The sequence below is a fragment of the Cornus florida genome, unplaced genomic scaffold (genome assembly GCF_030987335.1).
Source record: "Cornus florida cultivar Cherokee Brave unplaced genomic scaffold, ASM3098733v1 CherokeeBrave_3.0.0_Hap2_Chr04, whole genome shotgun sequence".
NCBI lineage: Eukaryota > Viridiplantae > Streptophyta > Magnoliopsida > Cornales > Cornaceae > Cornus > Cornus florida.
The window spans coordinates 32326797-32346914 of NW_026775574.1; the positions used below are offsets into that span (position 1 = coordinate 32326797).

At 36.9% G+C, this 20118-nt stretch overlaps 1 protein-coding gene across 1 annotated transcript; it reads right to left on the reverse strand.

Annotated features, from left to right (window-relative positions):
• Nucleotides 1-725: 725 nt before the first annotated feature.
• Nucleotides 726-19339, reverse strand: LOC132303116 (mitochondrial intermembrane space import and assembly protein 40 homolog). The gene is made up of 4 exons (XM_059800204.1): nucleotides 18990-19339; nucleotides 4303-4334; nucleotides 4078-4203; nucleotides 726-1172 (listed from the first exon to the last, which is right to left on the reverse strand). Exons 1-4 carry the CDS (start codon nucleotides 19111-19113, stop codon nucleotides 963-965), a joined length of 492 nt encoding a protein of 163 aa, XP_059656187.1. The 5' UTR covers nucleotides 19114-19339; the 3' UTR covers nucleotides 726-962.
• Nucleotides 19340-20118: the final 779 nt, after the last annotated feature.

Sequence of the window (20118 nt, forward strand, 5' to 3'; positions counted from 1 at the left end):
AAGAATCTAAAAAAAATATTTATAGGACACTAAGAAAGAGATAAAGACCATTATACCATTCTTATTAAAAGTTAAGCATTATCACAATTAATTTTAGAGAGAGAAAAAATAATTGACTTTCCAAAGAAAGCAAAATGTAGGAAAAGTTCATGAAAAAGTTAGGTGGTTAGGGAAAAATAATTTTTTTCTCAAAATTTTATTTTTCATGCCATCAAAACTCCATATAAGAAATTCAATTTACTTCACTTTCAACCATTTTCTATCTAACCAAAAATCAAGCTTTAATGGTTTCAAGTTTATTTTAAGATAAATTTATGCAGGTTATATCGGTAGCAAATTAAAATCAAGAAAAATATGCTGCAAGAGTAAAGTGTGATCTTCAAGTTCAATTTGCAATGCGCAAAAATGGCAAAAATGATCCATCTGTAGTTGTCAATAGTAAGATAATGATCATCTGCAAATTTCACTTATTAAACCAAAAACATAGCACTAGTCTCCATTTTACACCAACCTTAACCTTGAGACTTTTGTCAAACACCGAAAAAACAAAAATAAAAAATTACTTTACCTGAAAAAAGAAAAAAAAATTTGAGAAAAAATATTTTATGTCGGAGTATATCTCCGGACACGAGATTTAATTTTCTAAATACCACAAAATAGATTCTTTTACTATATATATGTGTGTGTGTGTGTGTGTGTGTGTGTGTGTATAAAGAGAAAAGATCACTGTTAAAACCAATTATATTGCTTTTGTTTTGTTTGTGAATTGTGAATGCATCTTACAATCACACAAATATGTAGAGAAGAGGGAATGCAGACGGCCCAAAAAATGAAAGAAACCCTAAACAACGTAGTATGGCATTAGGACCAAAAAGATAATAAAAATGCCATATTCATTTATAGATTTTATCAGAAAAAAGGGGTAAAAAAGGATGAGGCAAAAATGGAGAAATAACATCTTCCTAAAGCTTGTGTTTCGGACTTTTTGATTCCACAGACCAAATGGGAGGGATGATTTTGTACTTACGGCTTCGCTCTTCCTCTTTCTTGACCTCACTCTCTTCCTCCTTCTTGACTTCACTATTATCATCTAATACATCCTTCGAAAATGCATCTGGGTTGGCTTTAATGCAATGCTGCAATGCCACAAAAGGATGCACACAGTCCGATCCCTGCAAAAGAATTACAAATTAACTAGAGTAATGATATATATAAGCTGACTAAATAGGCCGGTTTTACAAACCGACTAAAACATATCCATCATCCATACCTAACTTATCTCATCCTATTCAGTCACTTGAATCTTTCAGCAAATAAAATCCAATAAAAAAAATCATTTCCAACAAGTGAATTGCTATTATACAAAGCATTTACAACGACACAAACCTCTTTGGTGATGAAGAAGGGAAAGGACAAGCTTATCTCTACCATGTAACCGCAAAATCCATCTTTTAAACTACTTTAGTGCCAATCTATTAATTAGTAAGAACTAATACATTGATCATTATTGAAGACACCAAATCCCAACTTTATATCACTAAGGATGGGACATTAAACGTAGCTGAAATAGTCAACAAACAAAGAGCCCACATTGTTCGGTTGCCAATAGGTAGAAGAAAAGAAGAGAAAAGTGAAAATAAGAAAATAGAATTTGATCACAAGTTCAAGTACATTTCTCCTCCCCTTGCCCAATTTCTCCAGTCTCCTGAGCAACCAAATGAATTTATTTGTAAAACATGTGTACATCCTTTTTTACTACAAAAATATGATTATAAAGATATATGCGTCTTTAGATTTACAGCAAGAATTCTTTGTTATTTAGGAAAAAAAAATTTGACACAGTAAAATTTGAGAATCAAAAACTTGTTGATAACAATTGAGGTATTATTAAGAATGACGAAGTTACAAATTGAACTGAAGTATAAAATATGGATACTTCTAAAAAGGACTGACACTTTTGCACACTCCTAGATACATGAGTGTTGGACATGTCCATAATTTATAAATGTATATCTACATGCACACTTTTGCACACTCCTAGTCAAGAGCTAACTAGAGTAACGAAAAACATTGTATACAAGACTTTTTGCTTGCATGGAAGAAAATTTAATTGCCAGAAAAATAAAATTAAAAATTTATATAAAAATTATATAAATTTTGATATATTTATAAATAATAAAAAAAAAGATATAGGAAGAAGAAGTATTGAAAGACTACATATGAAAGTAGGACATTAGTTATTAAATTGTGCATGTACATATACATATTAATATTTACATAAATATACAAAAACATGAATACACAAATATATGAGGGCATGAGAGTTATGATTTCTAGCGGGTTAAGCTGTGCTCTAATTTCTTTGAACTTGAAACATAGGAATGCTTTCAAATTCACATCACCATAGTTGTAAGAAGTTTAGCTTTTTTTCACCAAAGATTCCATCTCCATAACTGTCTTCAGAAATTCTATAGTTCCTCTTCTTTCAAATCAGTCAATGAATGTCCATGAATCCCACATTTTCACAATCATCTCCATCTGAGTCTTGTCAGGGAATGATTTGTGCTAAAGCAACCTTACTTGCGCAAACCATACTAACTAATAAACTCCATAAAAAGGGACACAAGAACAGTAGAAAAACAAGTAGTCAGATGCCTCCACACACTTTTTTCACATCATGCAAACATCGGAAAATGCAAGACTTAGGTTTTCTCATTTGAAGCAAGTCATTGGAGTTTATACCACCACTAGACACACCCACACCAAAAATTTAACCTTAGGCAAGACTCTTGCTTTCCATAGAAAGCAGACTAGAAAAGTAACATACTAGCAATTAAGCAACTTCAGATCTTGGGAGGCAGTAAAAGGCAGGAAAAGGAATATTGTCCCATCAAAGGTACTAGGAAAACAAATTCTCATTCCATTTCACACAAGAAATCTAGTTTATTATGAAAGGTGATCCATTTGATCAATTTCCAGTAGGTGAGCTAGAATGCCATACAAGGTGCTTCATTAGATCAACTGTTTAATAATGGTTAAACAGTGGGCTCCTAACATGTGCTTGATCAGAGAGTCAGCGGATAAAGTTCCAATTTGGGTGAAAATCTTCAATCTTACCCCTGAATTTTGGTCAGCAAAAGGCCTAAGCTGTGTTGCAAGTGCTATTGGCTCTGACAAGGATCAGTTTTGCTAGAATCTGTGTGAAGAAAGATGTGAATTGCAAATTCCCAGTCTATAGACTTGCTGATGGGTAATGGTGAAACAGTGGAGGTCAAGTTTGAATACCAATGGACTCCAAAGCTCTGTGATCATTGCAAAAATAATTGGGCATACCTTGAAGCAATGCCCAAGTACTCCAGCAAAGGTTTGGCGCCCCAAAAACACAGAAGTTGAGGATTTAACTACTGGAAATACAGAGCAAGCCTATCAGCAGTGGCAGAGAGGGGAATAAAGGTAAAGTGATTCTTGTAGAAAATTATAACAGTATGGATCAAGGAACTTATGGGAAAAAAATGAATTCCCACTGCTTAGATGTGAATGGGAATACAGGTTTAAAGAAATCTGATCCTGAGATTCAGATTAACAGATGTTTTGATGTCCTTTTAAAGGAGCAAAGTTCAGAGAACTTCCAGACAGATGCAGAGGAACAAGATCATTTGGAACAGTCACGTCCAAGCCCAAACTAAAAAGAGTGTTTGTTCTGTTGATGAACTAATTCAAGATCATTTGGCAGTTTTGTTTCTTGAATTTTTGTTTCTTATATGTGGTTTTTGGAAATGGTTTTTCTTCAGCTGAGTTTTGTTGTTTGGTTGATTTTCTGGAAGACTTGTTTGTCTTGCAAGTTAATTGAGGTGCTCCCTCTTGTATGCTGTTGGAGCTTGTTGGTTTAATATTTATTTTTTCCTAGTTGATACTCACACCCAAGGAATTGTTTGCACCCAAGAGGAGTCGAAGCTTAGACCTCATACTTCATGAGGCAAAAGGGCCAAGTTCTTACCCACTTGAGCCAACTCCTTGGGGGCACAAAGTTATTAATAAAGTTTGGCTTAGGAAAAAAAAAAGTTTAATAGCGGTTACCTTTTCTTCTGCTGTGCTCTTGAGAAAGCATAGGAAAGACTCTGAAAACTGGGTACCGCATGGGCCCTTCCGCAAGTCAGCAATGCAAGGGCATTCCAATGCTTTTTGAGCCTTCGCATCAAGAGACTGAAAGAGAGAGAGTTCTATTCATTTAGGCAAAGAAGACAGACACAGTAATTCAAATTCTAAACATTTAAGCCGGTTTAATTTTAAATGTGGACCAACCTCATTCTCATCATCACCAAATGCTGCAGCTTCTGAAAGAAATAAAAGAGTAGAAGTGAAACCGCAGAAATCGCATATATGTTTTTAAATTAATGGTTAACATCTAGTACACATTATATGATAGATGGATAAATGAATTTAGGTCACTGTGACAGAATACATGATGTCCTATAATTTAATGGACAAGACGGCCTTATAGTTGAAGAACGAAAAAGATAAAAACAAAAAGAAAAAAAGCAGTGTAGCTGATCCAAAGTACTTTGAAATTTAAGGTATACAGTCAAACTTTAAATCTGTTGTGGCGGGCTGGGTTCATATAATCATTCTTACAGTACAATAAGTTAGTCTCTAATGCGAAATGAAATTTTATTATAATAAAGTGCACTATGCAATGTATGTCCCACCTATGCAAGGTGCTGGGTGGGATTGGAGACAAACCTTAACTGAGGAGACAGAATGTAGAGGAAAAATAACCAACCAGTTTTTTTTTCTTTTGATAAGTAAATTAATAACCAACCAGCTAATTAGAGAATGCCATATAAGTACAACTGAAAAGGATAAAAGGAAATAAAAAGGAGGGCATCACATGTAAAGGCAAGAAGATAAAAGATATTCTCTAAAGGTAAACTCCAGAGCTGTATCATACCGGTTCAGGCATTAAGGTAGGAGGTTCTCTCAGAGCTTATGAACCGCCACGTTAGATAACCCGTAGATTATAAAAGCTTATCAAGAATCCTGAAATCCTGAAGTATTCAACTACCTCATGTCTAAGAATTCCAGTATACAAGCCCACGTTTATTTGCTTATTTCTAGTTTAAAACTTAAATAAAATAAATTCAAGAGAATTAGAGCAAGCACTATATAAGCAGAAGATGACAGAGAATCAAGGTGTGAATAAACTCTCATTCTAGTACTCTGATATCATCATCACCCTGTTCTGACCTGACCACAGAAGGAAATATGGCGGGCACCACACATGTCTAGGTCCCTAGGTCTTGTAATTTATTCAAGTTTTTGCACTGTTGAAGAAAATTGACCTCTACAGATGCATGCCGTCTTGGAAATGAATGCTGGGGTTATCTACTGTCCAACTTAATACAAAGAATCATGGTGAATACTAGGGCTTCTCAACAACACGATAAACCCATGGACAGAAGTCTCCAAGCTGTTTATGCCCAGCTAGAGAGTATGAAAGAAGTCATTGAAGTTAGCAGATTGGGCACCAAAGCTAATTTGATGACTTAAACCAAGAAAATGAACAGTTAAAGGCTCCGCTATCTCAACAGCCTCAGCTTTGTAGAAGTCCTTAATACTCCTGCACTGAATCTCAGCTATCACCACAGCCTCATTGCTAAATTAGTGATTCCAGCAAGAGGAGATTTAGTACTTACAGTCAATGTCTGTTCGCAAATTTAATGTCAAAAGCTCAAAGTTGTAATGTTTCTATTTATTTGAGCCTTGAATCATTTGGATTTTGTTTGTGAATAGAGACAATGGTAAAACATCATTAAAGTAGAAGATCTTTAAAGGTTTAAGAAGTTCTCATATCTAACACATTAGGATCGTGGAACATTTGGATTTAGATGCCTTATAACTTTTTTTTAAAAATAAAAAATTTGTTTGGAATGATTGCATATGTTTTTGAGAAGATCTGGATTTGTTTGAAATGTCTTAAAAAATAATAATAAATAAATAATTGATAAGCGAAATTGTATAAAAGAAGCGTTCAAAAGGGGAACGCATCCCTCATAAGATACACAAGGCCAAATAGGGCCTCTAAAGTCTAAACTCTCAGGGAGTCCAAAAAATCAACTATTTCCTCCATGGAATTACTATTTCTCCCTAGAACCCAACAAAAAAGAGTGCTAATAATGGAGAACAGTTTCTTACAAACTGTGCTTGTGAGCAACTTAGTGAGCTTCTGGAGTATCCAGTTACCCAGTGCCTGAGCACCGGTACACAACCCCACAGAGAGGAGAGTAAAAGTTGAAATTATATTTTAGGGTTTGGATGATTAGGGTTTGAGGAGAAAACAAAGGAGAAAAGAAAGAGGGATGGAGTGAGTTCATGCCTGGGTGCCCCCCTTATATTCTACATGCGCAATTTATTAATTTACCTCATCCCAAAAATATCAATCTCTCTCTCTCTCTCTCTCTCTCTCTATACATATATATATACACTCCATAAACACTGATATATATGCGTAAACATTATTTAGTAAATATATATGAAATGTTACCAAACCCCCGGTAAGAAAATTTCCTGGCTCCATCCCTGAAAAGAAAGAAGAAGAAAAGAGGAGAACAAAGAATGTAACAATGGGTTGAGGTATGCTGTTGACATCTCTACACCCATGTATTTATAATAATACCCACATGGTTAAATCCCATTAATTATGCTGATTATAAGAATATTCCCACATATTCCATAGTAACCATTACTCAAAATCTGAACAGCGGTAGTTTGAACAATGGGTTCAAATTAGGTTGTTTCATTTAAATAACACGTACCTACCTTTTATCAAGCTTCCCTAAATCATATCAAATAAATTTCTAAGAATATTTTTTTTTTGATAAGTATATAAGGATAAGGATACCATTTTACACACATATACATGGTGTCTACAAATATATTTTTCATGATTTTGTAGAGAGACGTGAGTCACGTGAATGAGAGAAAAAGATAGCAACTTGTGAGAAATTTCCACTGAGAACTCATTGTTCTAAAAGCTTTTCCTACAGCAAGTTTATAAACAAGTCCTGAATTATTAGTGAAGATCACTGAGACTTCTTTTGTTCATTGAGAAGATTGTTTCAAGCAGTTGAGACAAGATTGTGAAGGCTGGGATGACTGACCAAAGAAACCAGCCACTTATTTGGGATTGCCTTTGGGAGTAGGTGGGTATGGAGCTGGGATTCGGTGATCAATAGGTATGAGAAGAGCTTGGCAGGATGGAAGAAGCAATATTTGTCGAACGGGGGGAAGGTCACTCTTATTAAGAGTACTCTCTCATCCCTTCCCACTTACTTCTTATCTTTTGTTTCAAATCCCATGCTCTGTCGCTGAAAGGATTGAAAAAATTCAAAGAGACTTTCTTTGGGGTGGAAGGGGAGAGGAGTTCAAATATCATCTTGTTAACTGGGAGCAAGTTTGCAAACCCTTAAAATTAGGCGGTTTAGGCATCCGAAAGTTGGTTTCTTTTAATAGAGCTTTATTGGGAAAGTGGTTATGGAGATTCAGTAGGGAACGACATCACCAGTGGAGAAGGGTCGTCTCGTGTCGTTTTGGGGAGGAGAGTGGTGGCTGGTACTCCCGTCCAATCTCTGTTGTGGGAGGTGTCGGCGTGTGGAAATTCATTCGGAAGGAATAGGATGTCTTTTCCTCACACATCTGATTCAAGGTTCGTGATGGTAGGCGTGGCCGCTTTTGGAAGGATTTATGGTGTGGAGATCAGCTGTTGTCTTATTCCTTTCTTAGACTTTATAGTATTGCCGAAAATAGGCACGCTTGTGTAGCTGACTGTTATCAGCTTGATAGCAATGGGGTTACGTGGGATGTGCGTTTTAGGCGTTCTTTTCAGGATTGGGAGATAGAAGAGGCATGCATTTTTTTGGATTTGTTGTATCAGCAGAAGGATGTTGGCAGAGGTAGTGATGATATTTTGTGGGTCCCTTCCACCCACGGTAGATTTGGTGTTCGGTCCATATTCTTGTGTCTGTCCAATTTCGTTGGTCATGATTTCCCGTGGAAGACTATCTAGCATTCTAAGGCTCCACTTAGAGTCGCATTCTTTGATTGGCCTGCCATCTGGGACAAGATTTTGACGTTGGATAATTTGAGAAAGAGAGGTAACATTATTGTTAATTGGTGTTGTCTATATAAAACAGGCGGTGAGTCTGTGGATCACATTCTTATGCACTGTCCTGTAGCGTACGATTGTTGGAACCTCATCTTCGGCATTTTTGGTGTTCATTGGGTAATGCCTCAGACCTCCATAGGATTGATTAATGTGTGGAGAAGATACCCAGTGAAAAGTCACGCTCGTGACTATTGGAGGATAGTTCCACATTGTGTTTGGTGGTGCATATGGAGAGAGAGGAATAGCAGAAATTTCGAAAGAAAGGAATCGTCTTTGGCGACCTTGAAAATTCATATTCTTCGTTCTATTTTCTGTTATGTGAAAGGAAGCGCTTGCTCCTCGACTGATGACTTAGTTGATCTTTTGGACTCTATTGGTCCTTACATTCAATTTTCGCCTTTTGTATTAGGGACCCCTTTTGAGCGCTTTTCTAATCGACTTTTACTTATCAAAAAAAAAAAGAAGTAAAATTTCATTAAAAGACAATCGAAGGACACCCAAGGGAACAACTACACAAAAGAATACATCATTATGCCCTCAAACTATCAAAAACATTAACAAAATCCCCTACAGACATACATACTCTCCCTTTAACCTAAGAAAATAAGGAACTCAAAATATAGTGTTTCAGCTACCATATTAGTGCTTCCACACCATCAAAATATAGTGTTTCAGCACCCATATTAGTTCTCTCACACCACAAACTCCACCAAATACAAAGCGGACTGACCCTCCATGCATCTCGAGCTTGCCTTCCCACCAAATAAAAGGACATTTCGCATGGAGAAGGATTCACTGAATGACGGGAACAAAGCTCAAGACGAGTATTTGGTGTGAGTCTATTCCGAGGTAAATTAACAAGCAAGCAATAGGCTAGTGGTTCTAGTGTGAAAAACAGTATGATAAGGCTTTATTATTTATCTTCTTAGTGGATTAATTAACTGTGGACTAAATCGTGCTTCTTCTCTATTTGGGTATTTCACATAAAAATCTTGTGTTTTGAGGCTGTTTACTTGCTCTATTTTCCTTAGGGGTAGGACTTGGGCAGGCCTAACCAAAGCAACCTGAACCCTACCCGAAAACTTAGTGGGGTGGGGAAGCGTATTTAAGATCTCGGGATTGGGATCGGTTCAAATTTAAAAGCATGAATTTATTTTGGACAGGACTTGGCAAGAAAACCTGCAACTCAAGGAACCCTAAGTATAAGAACAATATAAATTTTTAGATTTTTAATACCTTATGTTAGTTACATATTAAGGTTAAAGTTGCATGCGTTTACCCTTTTGTTAATTACCCCTTTTGGAACATTTGATGGTTGTCATAGATTTTATTACATTCATATATTGTTGTCTATGTTACTTATCAAAAAATAAATTGTTGTCTTTGTTATGATAAATAGTTTGATTAAATTTGTTTAAAGTTAATGTGACATGGTATGAACACTTCTATCACAGGTTATATGGGTACACTTCCAATGTTCAATGCATAGGTAAATTATGTTATGAAAAAAGATATTTTAATGATCTTAAATTTGGTCAACTCTCCGACCAACTCAACACAACCATTGGATACATTTACATGGATTCCATATAAATGCATCCAATGGTTGTGTTGAGTTGGTCGGAGAGTTGACCAAATTTAAGATCATTAAAATATCCATTGGTTGTGTTCAAATCATGAGAGAGAGAGAGAGAGAACTTGTATGTATATATTTCACACCCACAACCTAATAAACCTATGTAGGCTTATATAAAGGATACAAGTCAACTAAATAACACAAGGGCCCTACCAGCTGTATGTAATTACATAATGGCCCAACATATATATATAACATTCTAACACTCCCCCTCAAGCTGGAGAATATATATCAAATAATCCCAGCTTGGAACAAATAGTTCTTAACCGGTTATGACCCAATACTTTGGTAAACATATCAGCTAATTGATCTTCAGACTTCACGAATGGAGTAGAGATGCTCCCACGTAATATTTTTTCTTGAATGAAGTGACAATCAACTTCAATATGTTTGGTTCTCTCATAAAACACAGGATTTGAAGCAATGTGAACTGCTGTTTGATTATCACGGAACAATGGAGTAGGAGCTTCAACTATCAACCCAAGTTCTTTTAGAAAATATTGTACCCAGATCAACTCACTAGTAGTATGAGCCATTGCCCTATACTCAGCTTCAGCACTAGACCGAGCTACCACCGTTTGCTTTTTTACTTTGCCATGTAACAAGATTTCCTCCTACAAACTTGCAGTAGCCTGTAGTAGATCTCCTATTTGAAGGAGAACCAGCCCAGTCGGCATCTGTAAAACCGTTTACCCTGAGATGACCATTTGATTTATATAGTAACCCAAAACTTGGAGCTTGCTTGAGATATCAGATAATCCAAAGAACAACAATCCAATGTGGCATTCTAAGAGCTCCCATGAACTGACTTACCACACTAACTGCATATGAAATATCAGGTCGAGTGATAGTGAGATAAATTAATTTCCCAACAAGGCGACGAAATCTGCCCGGGTCATTAAATAGATCACCCTCATTAGACACAAGTTTTGTGGTCGAATCCATAGAAGCATCAACAGGGCGACCACCCAACATACCTGTTTCTTCTAATAAGTCCAACACATTTTTTCGTTGGGATAAACTTATACCCTTCTTGGATCTAGCAACTTCAATACCCAAGAAATACCTAAGTTTACCCAAGTCTTTAGTGTTGAATCGATATTGCAGAAACAACTTCAACTTAGCAATGCCTTCAGAATCATCACTTGTGATCACAATATCATCTACATACACCACAAGAAATATGAAGCCAGCTTTAGTGCACTGGTGAAATACCGAATGGTCAGTCTGACATTTGTTAAGACCGAATTTTAATGCCGCCTCAGAGAATTTTCCAAACTAAGCCTGTGGAGATTGTTTCAATCCATACAGAGCCTTTTTAAGGCGACAAACAGTGTGAAGATACTCCCCCTGAGCAACAAGCCTAGGTGGTTGCTCCATATAAACCTCTTCTACTAAGTCACCATATGCAAAAAGGCATTTTTAATGTCTAACTGAAACAGAGGCCAATGTCTATTAGCAGTAAGAGAAATCAAAACACGAATAGAAGAAATCTTAACAACAGGGGCAAACGTCTCAGCATAGTCAATACCATAAGTTTGGGTATAACCTTTGGCAACAAGACGGGCTTTTAAACGCTCAACGGACCAATTTGGAAGATACTTCACAGTATATACCCAGTGACAACCAACAGTTTTTACACCTGGAGGTAATGGAACAAGATTCCGTGTACCATTCTGATGCAAAGCATCCATTTCATCTTGCATTGCTTTCCTCCAGCCCGAATCAGACAAAGCATCCTGCACAGTCTTAGGAACAAATGTAGTAGACAACTGAGAGGAAAAACATGAGAAGGATGGCGATAAGGAATTATAAGAGACATAATGAGCAACGGGATGAGTAGTGACACACGAGCGAGTACCTTTACGAAGTGCCATAAGCAAGGAATCAGACACAGTGAACTGTGTTGGATCCAAAGACTCTGAAGACGATGGAGGAGGCACGACAACAGATGGCTTTGGTCTTCGAGTGTACACCTGTAATGGGCAGGCAAAGGAGATCTCGGTTGAAGAGAAAGTGAGGGAATAGGAACCACAGGAAGAGGCGACTCAAGAGTAATATCAAGAATTGAATCACTATTTGAAAAATATGGGATGGACTCACAAAAGGTTACATCCGCGCTAATAAAGTATCGTTGAGAAACAGGACTATAGCAGCGATAACCTTTATGAGAATGAGAGTATCCAAGAAATACATACTTTGTGGCACGTGGGTCGAGTTTATCAAAACCAGGACCAAGATTGTGGACATAACATACACATCCAAAAACTCTAGGAGTAAGAGAAAACAAAGGAGAATCAGGAAATAAAATAGAATGTGGAGATTTGCCATCTAATACAGATGACGGCATACGGTTAATAAGATGACAGGCAGTAAGAACAACATCACCCCAAAACCAATTAGGTATGCACATATGAAACAAAAGAGCACGGGTTACTTCTAAGAGGTGTCGATTCTTACGTTCTGCAACTCCATTTTGTTGAGGAGTATAAACACATGAATTTTGATGAATAATTCCTTTATCACTAAGATATGTATCAAAGGGGGTTAAAGAATATTCTTTAGCATTATCAGAACGTAGAATACGAATTTGGTATCCAAACTGAGTTTTGATTTCTTTTCGAAATTTTAAAAAATTAAAAATAACTCAGAACGATCTCTCATCAGAAACAACCAAGTCAGGCGAGAATAATCATCCAAAAATGTCACAAAATAATGGAATTTATTGATTGAAGAATGCTTTATTGGACCCCATACATCTGAATGAACCAAATGAAAAGGACTAGAGACACGATTATTAGTCCTAGACTTGAAAGACACGTGATGGTGCTTACTAAGTTGACAAACTTCACATGACAAGAATTTCAAATGACTAAGACTAGGAACTCGACACTTCAAAACTTAAAGTGACGGGTGACCAAGACGACAGTGCCACTGGAATGGAGACAGAGAAGACTGAAGAGCCACAGGATCGGGTGCCAAATCAAAGTAATATAAGCCACCAGCTTCATACCCCGTACCAATCTTCTTCTTCGTCTTGAGATCCTGAAAACACACAAGAAGTTGGATAAAATGTAACAGAGCACTGAAGAGATTTAGTAAGCTTACTAATAGACATTAAATTAAAGGGAAACTGAGGAACGTATAAAACAGACGAGAGAGACAAGGAATCACTAAGTTGAGTTGTCCCCAAACCTGAAACCTTAGTGGATGAACCATTAGCAAGAGTAACTCTTTGAGAAGGAGGTACAAAATTAAAATCAGATAGAAGAGAAGAACATCCAGTCATATGATCGGATGCTCCAGTGTCTATGATCCAAGGACTGCGAGTGGAAGACAATAGACATGTGTGTGCAGTACCTGACTGGGCAAAGGTAGCCGTGGAAGATGAATTAGATGCTTGCTTATAAGACAAAAACTGATTATACTCATCACGTGGAACAAGGACCATATTTGATTCAGCTACGTTGTGAGATCCAGAAGCAACATCATTCGGAGAGGATGAAACTTGATTTGCATAACTAGATGGTTTGCCATGAAGGTCCCAACAAAAATTCACAGTATGATTAGAAAGGCCACAATGAGTACAGTTTCGTGATTCCCTGCCACGGTCATGTCCTCCCTGTGAATCACGACTGGCACGTGTGGAGCGTCCCCCACGACCTCCACGGTAAGCAGTATTTTCGCTCTTTGAAACTATCAATGTTGAACGCTCACCACTTTGCCCAGTATTCAAAGTTGAGGTATCACTTGTAAGTGTAGCACGCTAAAGTCGAGAAAACACATCAGCAAGAGATGGAAGTGTGGGACTGCCCATAATCTATGAACGAAAAGACTCATATGCTTATGACAGACCAGTAAGAAAACGGACAACATTAAAGTCTTCACGTTGTTGTTGCATACTTCGAACATCAACAGTAATGGGCTGATACATATTCAACTCCTCACAGACTCCCATAACTTTGGAATAATACTCTTCTATACTGTGATTACCTTGTTCAAGATTGAAGTATTGCCTACAAAGCTCATAAACACGAGTGATATTACCTGTCCCAGAAAATAGTTGCCGCAATCTGTCCCATATCTCTTTAGCAGTATCCAAATAAAGTAAAGTTGAACTCATTTAAATACTGTTTATCATCACAGAGATGATCTGAGCATCTTTCTTTTCCCATGCATCAAAAGAAGCATCCGTTTCCTTGAGTTTCTCTTTCGTCAAATGAGTACCAAGGCCTCTACCTTTGAGAAAAATTTTAACAGATTTAGCCCATAGTATGTAATTCTTCCCATTGAGTTTAACTGAAGTCATGGGAGAATGAAGACCGGATGTGAGAGAAAACAAATCTGAACTAGACACCATGGTGAACCCAGCAAAAACATAAAAGAAGAAAAAAAATGCAGAATCTGTATTCTGGCCGAACCTGGAAAACGGGCCGTATCTGGGCAAATGGTCCGAAAAAAGGTCAAACAGGTCGGATCTGGTCAAATGGTTTGGATCTGAAACAGGTCGGACCAGCCCCAGATCTCTGCAAACTTGGTTTTAGTAAACCAAGGTTGGGATAGCTTCACACCTGCAACCAAACACGTCTCTTCTTCTTTGCGATCAGCGCCGACGAGAACAGAAATCTGCTATCGACACTAAAATTAAGCAACAGAGGTTTGCGAATGAAGAATCGAGGCTAGTACACCCTAGCCCTTGCAGCTGCGACGGCAAGCCAACAAAAAAAAACAGCGATGATACAACACGAGCTTCAGATCTGAGAACAAAAGAGCTTCAGATCTGAAAACAACAGACCAGAGGCGCTGACCACAACACCAGCTTCAGATCTCCGGCTCTGAACAAAACGACGAACAGAGCTCCGGCGAAGAACATCTCTTTCTCTCTTATTTCCGGTGTCGATCAGAGACTATCTCTTTCTCTCTCGATTTTGATTTGTACAAGAACACACAGACGCAGCGGAAGCACTGATTTGAGAACTAGCAGCCACCAAGAAAGAGTAGCTCTGATACCATGTTCAAATCATGAGAGAGAGAGAGAGAGAGAGAGAACTTGTATGTATATATTTCACACCCACAACCTAATAAGCCTATGTAGGCTTATATAAAGGATACAAGTCAACTAAATAACACAAGGGCCCTACCAATTGTATGTAATTACATAATGGTCCAACATATATATATATATATATACATATATATATATATATATATATATATATATATATAACATTCTAACAGTGGTTAAGTTGGTTGAAAAGTCGATCCTATTTAGTAGGCTTGAATAGCATTACTCTTATGTTTACACTTTTTTTCATGTTTATAGCATGTTATATTACCCATGTAACTTGTTTTTGAAAATTTGGACAAACCCGAACAACTCGAGGAAACCATACGAGATGGCATGAGTTGAGGTTTTTAGGGTCTTGGACATAGCATGGCCTAAGAGGACAGAATCTCATATTTAGCTTAGGCTGCCCAGCCCATCCGAGTCCCACCCCTAAATTTGCTTAACATTTTGTTACATTGTTTTATTTTGTGGTTTCGTTTGATACTCCCTGTATACCAAATTAATTGTCCATCTTTCCGACTTTGGTTGTCCCAAAATTTAATATTCATGCCCCATTTGAAAATTCAAAGTAAAATGATTATCTTTCCAAAAGTATCTTTTAAGTTTAAAAATTCTCCCAACTTGACAATATAAATAGCTAAACTTCAAATGGTAACTTTGAAAGAGGACATTGCATTAAATGCATGTCCCCTTACAAAGTTAGAATCCCAAAAAGGGACAATTAAATTGAGACGGAGGAAGTAAAACAAAAGAAAGTTAAAATTAGAGAGAAGCTCAAAGAGGTTTTTGGACCATAGCGCAATTTTCTCAGAGTTGCATTGTGGATGTGGTTTTTATTTTTTTGTGAAATGATGTTTAGACCTAGAGGTGGGGTGAATAGACCTACTCCGCTCTTTTGATTGATTTTAAAATTAAACTATTATCAAGTGCAGATTTAATCCGTCTTATCAATCAATTACACAAACCATATAATGAAATGAATTATAAATAAATAAATAAAGAAGAGAAGAGACAGAGAGAGAGAGAGAGATAAAGAGCGAGACAGAGAGAGAGAGATAGAGATAAAGAGCGCGAGAGAGAGAGAGAGATAGACATAAAGAGCGAGAGAGCGAGAGAGAGAGAGAGAGAGAGAGAGAACCATTTTTTTACATGGAAAACCCTAACACGAAAAAACCATGAGACCTAGTACTGAACAAAACAATCCATTATTTGAAAATAATTTACATTCAGACTGTGGTTCAGTCTTACACTCAGAATGTTTACAAGACTCAGTTGTTGATAGCCTCAGATTTGTGCCTAGTTTACCACTCAGTCTCTTCAAGTCAAATTGTTGCCGACCCCTTTGTCCTACAACTAAGTCTCCCAAGTCCACTCGCTGACCTGTCAATTCAACCGCACACCGACAAATCTTGTCTTCTCCGACAATGAATGCCCAGTTCAGAATGGGCAAATTCAAGTTTGATTTAGGATTGGAAACATTCAAAATTTTCATCCTGGCCAACAGGTGGTACCGGTGCAGGCATTCCTGGAGTGAAAATTTTCAAAATAGAGCAGTGTACCACCAGACTCCAGTTAAGGTTTTGGGTTTACAGTGCACAACTCTCTAGAATCCAGTTTTTTTGAAAATTCATCAGGGTGTCCCAGTGCAGATTGGAATCAAATTCCAGGCAGTCTTAATAGAATAAACAGGTGCAACTTTAGATTGCAATAATGCACTACTCATTTTTTTAAAAAAACAACACATCCAGACCAACTTCGAGGGTGGTCTGACTATGACCCATTAGCCACCCTAGGTTCTAGGTAAAGTTTCATTCACCTCTACCAAAGGTGTGACCGGATAACGTGAAGCATATTGAGATGACAATATACTTCCATCTTAAACATCCAGTCTCCATTTTGTATGAATATTGATATTTGACAAATGGGAGACAGGAATGATATTGTGTTCAACCCACTACAAGACTTATTTTGTCAACGGAATTTTCCAACGATAAAAAATTTTGACTTTACATTTTCAACATTTACTACAAAGGAACAGAAGAAAACCAAAGAAAGAACAAGATCAGAAAAAATAGATAACTTAGACCTGGCCTTGGAGTAGATAAGTTGATTTGGATCCTTACCCAATAGGTAGTTACATTGGATTTTTAGGATTTTAGAGATCTTAGTAAAATGTTACAATATTACTGGTTAGCTGATGTGGTGGGTCATAGAATGCCTCCTATTTTCCATTGTTAGTTCTTTCCTTTAGGCAAATCTGTCTTAATGCCTAAGCTGTCTATTTATGCTCAATTCTAGAGCTTAACTTAGTTCCTTTTTGTGGGCTTCTATTCTCTTCTTGTTTTGACACATATCCTTTTCCTCTTTTATTTCCTTTATCCTTTTCAATTTTATTTGACATTCTCTGATTGGCATGGGTTTGTTAGTTTCCCACTGTAAATGCTCTACTTTGAAGCACCCATATTATTTTTAGTCACCCTCTCCATCTCCTACCTTCTATGACAACTAGTCTTCCTCGTTTGACTGACAAATTTCTAAGTCTCTGATGCATGTGTCCAAACCATCTAAGCCTACTCTCCCTAATTTTCTCACCAATGGGTGCCACCCCTAATTTTTCTCTCGCACTTTCATTAGTGGCCCTATCTCTTCTAGTTACTCCACTCATCCATCTAAACATCCCCATTTCTTCTACATGAAGGTGTTGTTCTTGTTTCTTTTTAGGGCCCAACACTCTGCTCCATACAACATAGTTGGTCTGATAACGGTTCTATAGAAATTTTCTTTTAGCCTATGTGTGATTCCTTCATCACAAAAAATCCTATTAGCTTGTCTCCATTTGATCCAACCCGCTCTAATTCTACTAGTAATATCACTATCTATCTAGGATAGAGAAAGGATTATATTAGCAAAAGATGAGATAGAATCAAGGTATGCAATAAACATTTTAGTTCACAAAGGTGAAAAGAAAAGCAAGGTGGGTGTCCTTCTAAACCGCATTAAGTGCAACTAGGCTAAGTTTTATAGTGAGAGACTTGAGGTTCATATACCAGTGGTTACTCATTTGAATTGTGAAGGGATGATGCCTACTCTATTTATCACTCCAATCCGATACGCTCATTAAAGAACTAGTGGCAGACAGTACAACAACGGTGTCTAGATCTTTGTTGATTTCTTGCAAGGTGTTCAGTTAATGCTTATGGAGAAATAGCCTCAACAGGAAGTAGGGTATGAATGCTTCCTATATGTACTCAGTTATGTTTTGAGTTTTATGACTTAGCTAGAGACAAACATGCAACCAACCCCAAAAGTTAGAAATTAAGTAAAGCTCAGTTGTATATTTAAGCCCTATCTTCTGTATTTCTCTAGCAAAATCACTACGGGCTGCAATGGTAGAATGATCAAGCCATCAAGCATGAGAACACATGTTTGAATCATAAGAGGAGACAAGTTGTGCAAATAAAATACTGAAGGTTCTGTCCCCCATCTAGTCTGCCCCTCTCGACACCCTCGATTAATGGGACCACACTAGGCAATGACCTTTTTTTCTTGCCAAAACCTTAACTACTTTCTTATTCAACATTATTTTATATTTTGCATTAAACAATAGGAAAAAACATATGCAGAGGTAAAAAGGATTTATGGGTTTATGAACCAACAGTTTGGAATAGAAACATGTCAAATTTCAGATCATGCAATTAGCATTACAGATTGTCAGCCCGACGGAATTTCATGGTGATACACGGAACGCACTTTATCTACTGACAGGAGAAGAAGAATAAAAATAAAAATAAACGAAATTTGAGTCCACAAGCACAATTGCATGTGCCACAAGGACTCAAGATATGAATTAGACTCGCCAATTTTTTTTTTCCCCCCTAAATAGCCATTGTTTATGAAGCAATTCTTCTGGGTTTAGTGTGCATTGAAGATCTTAGCATCTAATTCTAGCTATTCTACCCAAATAACAAAAAAAAGGGTTTTAAAATTTCTGCTTTTTCATAAGGTTATTTTTACTGGGGGTGGGGGAAAAACATTAACAAAGCAAGAAATTTTTTATTTTTATAAACAGCTATTAAGAATGAGGATTGAATCACAAAATAAGACATATGAATATAGAGAGAGACCAGCGATTAAAGATTCCAATGAAGCTGGTTGTGTATTGTTGTCAGTCGCAGAGGATGAGGATGACGAATGTTTGCCTTGATCAACTGTGGCAGCATCAGCGACGTCGCTTTGAACTTGTCCCATTCTTTATCTCTCGCCCCACCCCTCTTTCTCTCTCTCTCTATATGTCTATATGACTGGTCCAGCGACGATTTCCTGCGGAAGGGAACTCAATCGACCGAAAAGTTGAAGAAACAGCAAATTTCAATGGGGCTGCGCCTTCGAAGAGGGAGGAAAATATTGAACGTGTACTAGTCTACTGTGGAGAATAAGGCTACGTTGTTTGGTAGGGTGGGTATGAAGGGAGTTACGAGGAAAGGTAACAATACCTACCAGGGAAATGGAAATGGAAATGAAAATGGAAATGGAAATGAAAAGATAATTTTAATTTGGTATTATGTTTGATTGATTAATGAATAAAAGGATAATAATTATATTTAAAAAAAAAGTAAAGAGAATTATTTTAATAAATTGTTTATTATATCTTTTTAATATTTTAAAAGATATATATATAGGGAAAAAAAAATTAGGGCAAATTATTTCAGCCTCCCCAATCTCGCCTCCATATTCTCGTTCTCAACTCTGATATATATATATATATATATATAATCTCCAAGCAGGCCCACGAGAAAAGGAAAAAAAAAATTAGGGCAAATCATTTTAGCCTCCCTAATCTCGCCTCCATCTCCATTCTCGTTCTCAACTCTGAACTTGCCCCCCCTCTCTCTCTCTCTCTCTTTCTGTGCACTACAAGAATCAGAAGTTCAAAACCCATATATTTTAGTTTATCTATCTATCTGCAAGAATCAAAAGTTCAAAACCTTATTTGCGACCTAAAATAATATTTTATTTTTTATTGGGCCACATGGCTATTTGCACGATATGTTAATATTCAATTAATTAAAAATTAATTGATATATGATTTTTATATATGGGCTAATAGAGGATTATTTCAAGGAGTATGTTACAAATAGGACTCTTATTCAAAATTGGAGTCTAAAATCAACAATTCCCCGATTTAAAGCCACGTCCAAAAACACGTTCATTTTGGATAAAATCTTCAGACAAAGTGTTTGAATTCAAACAACA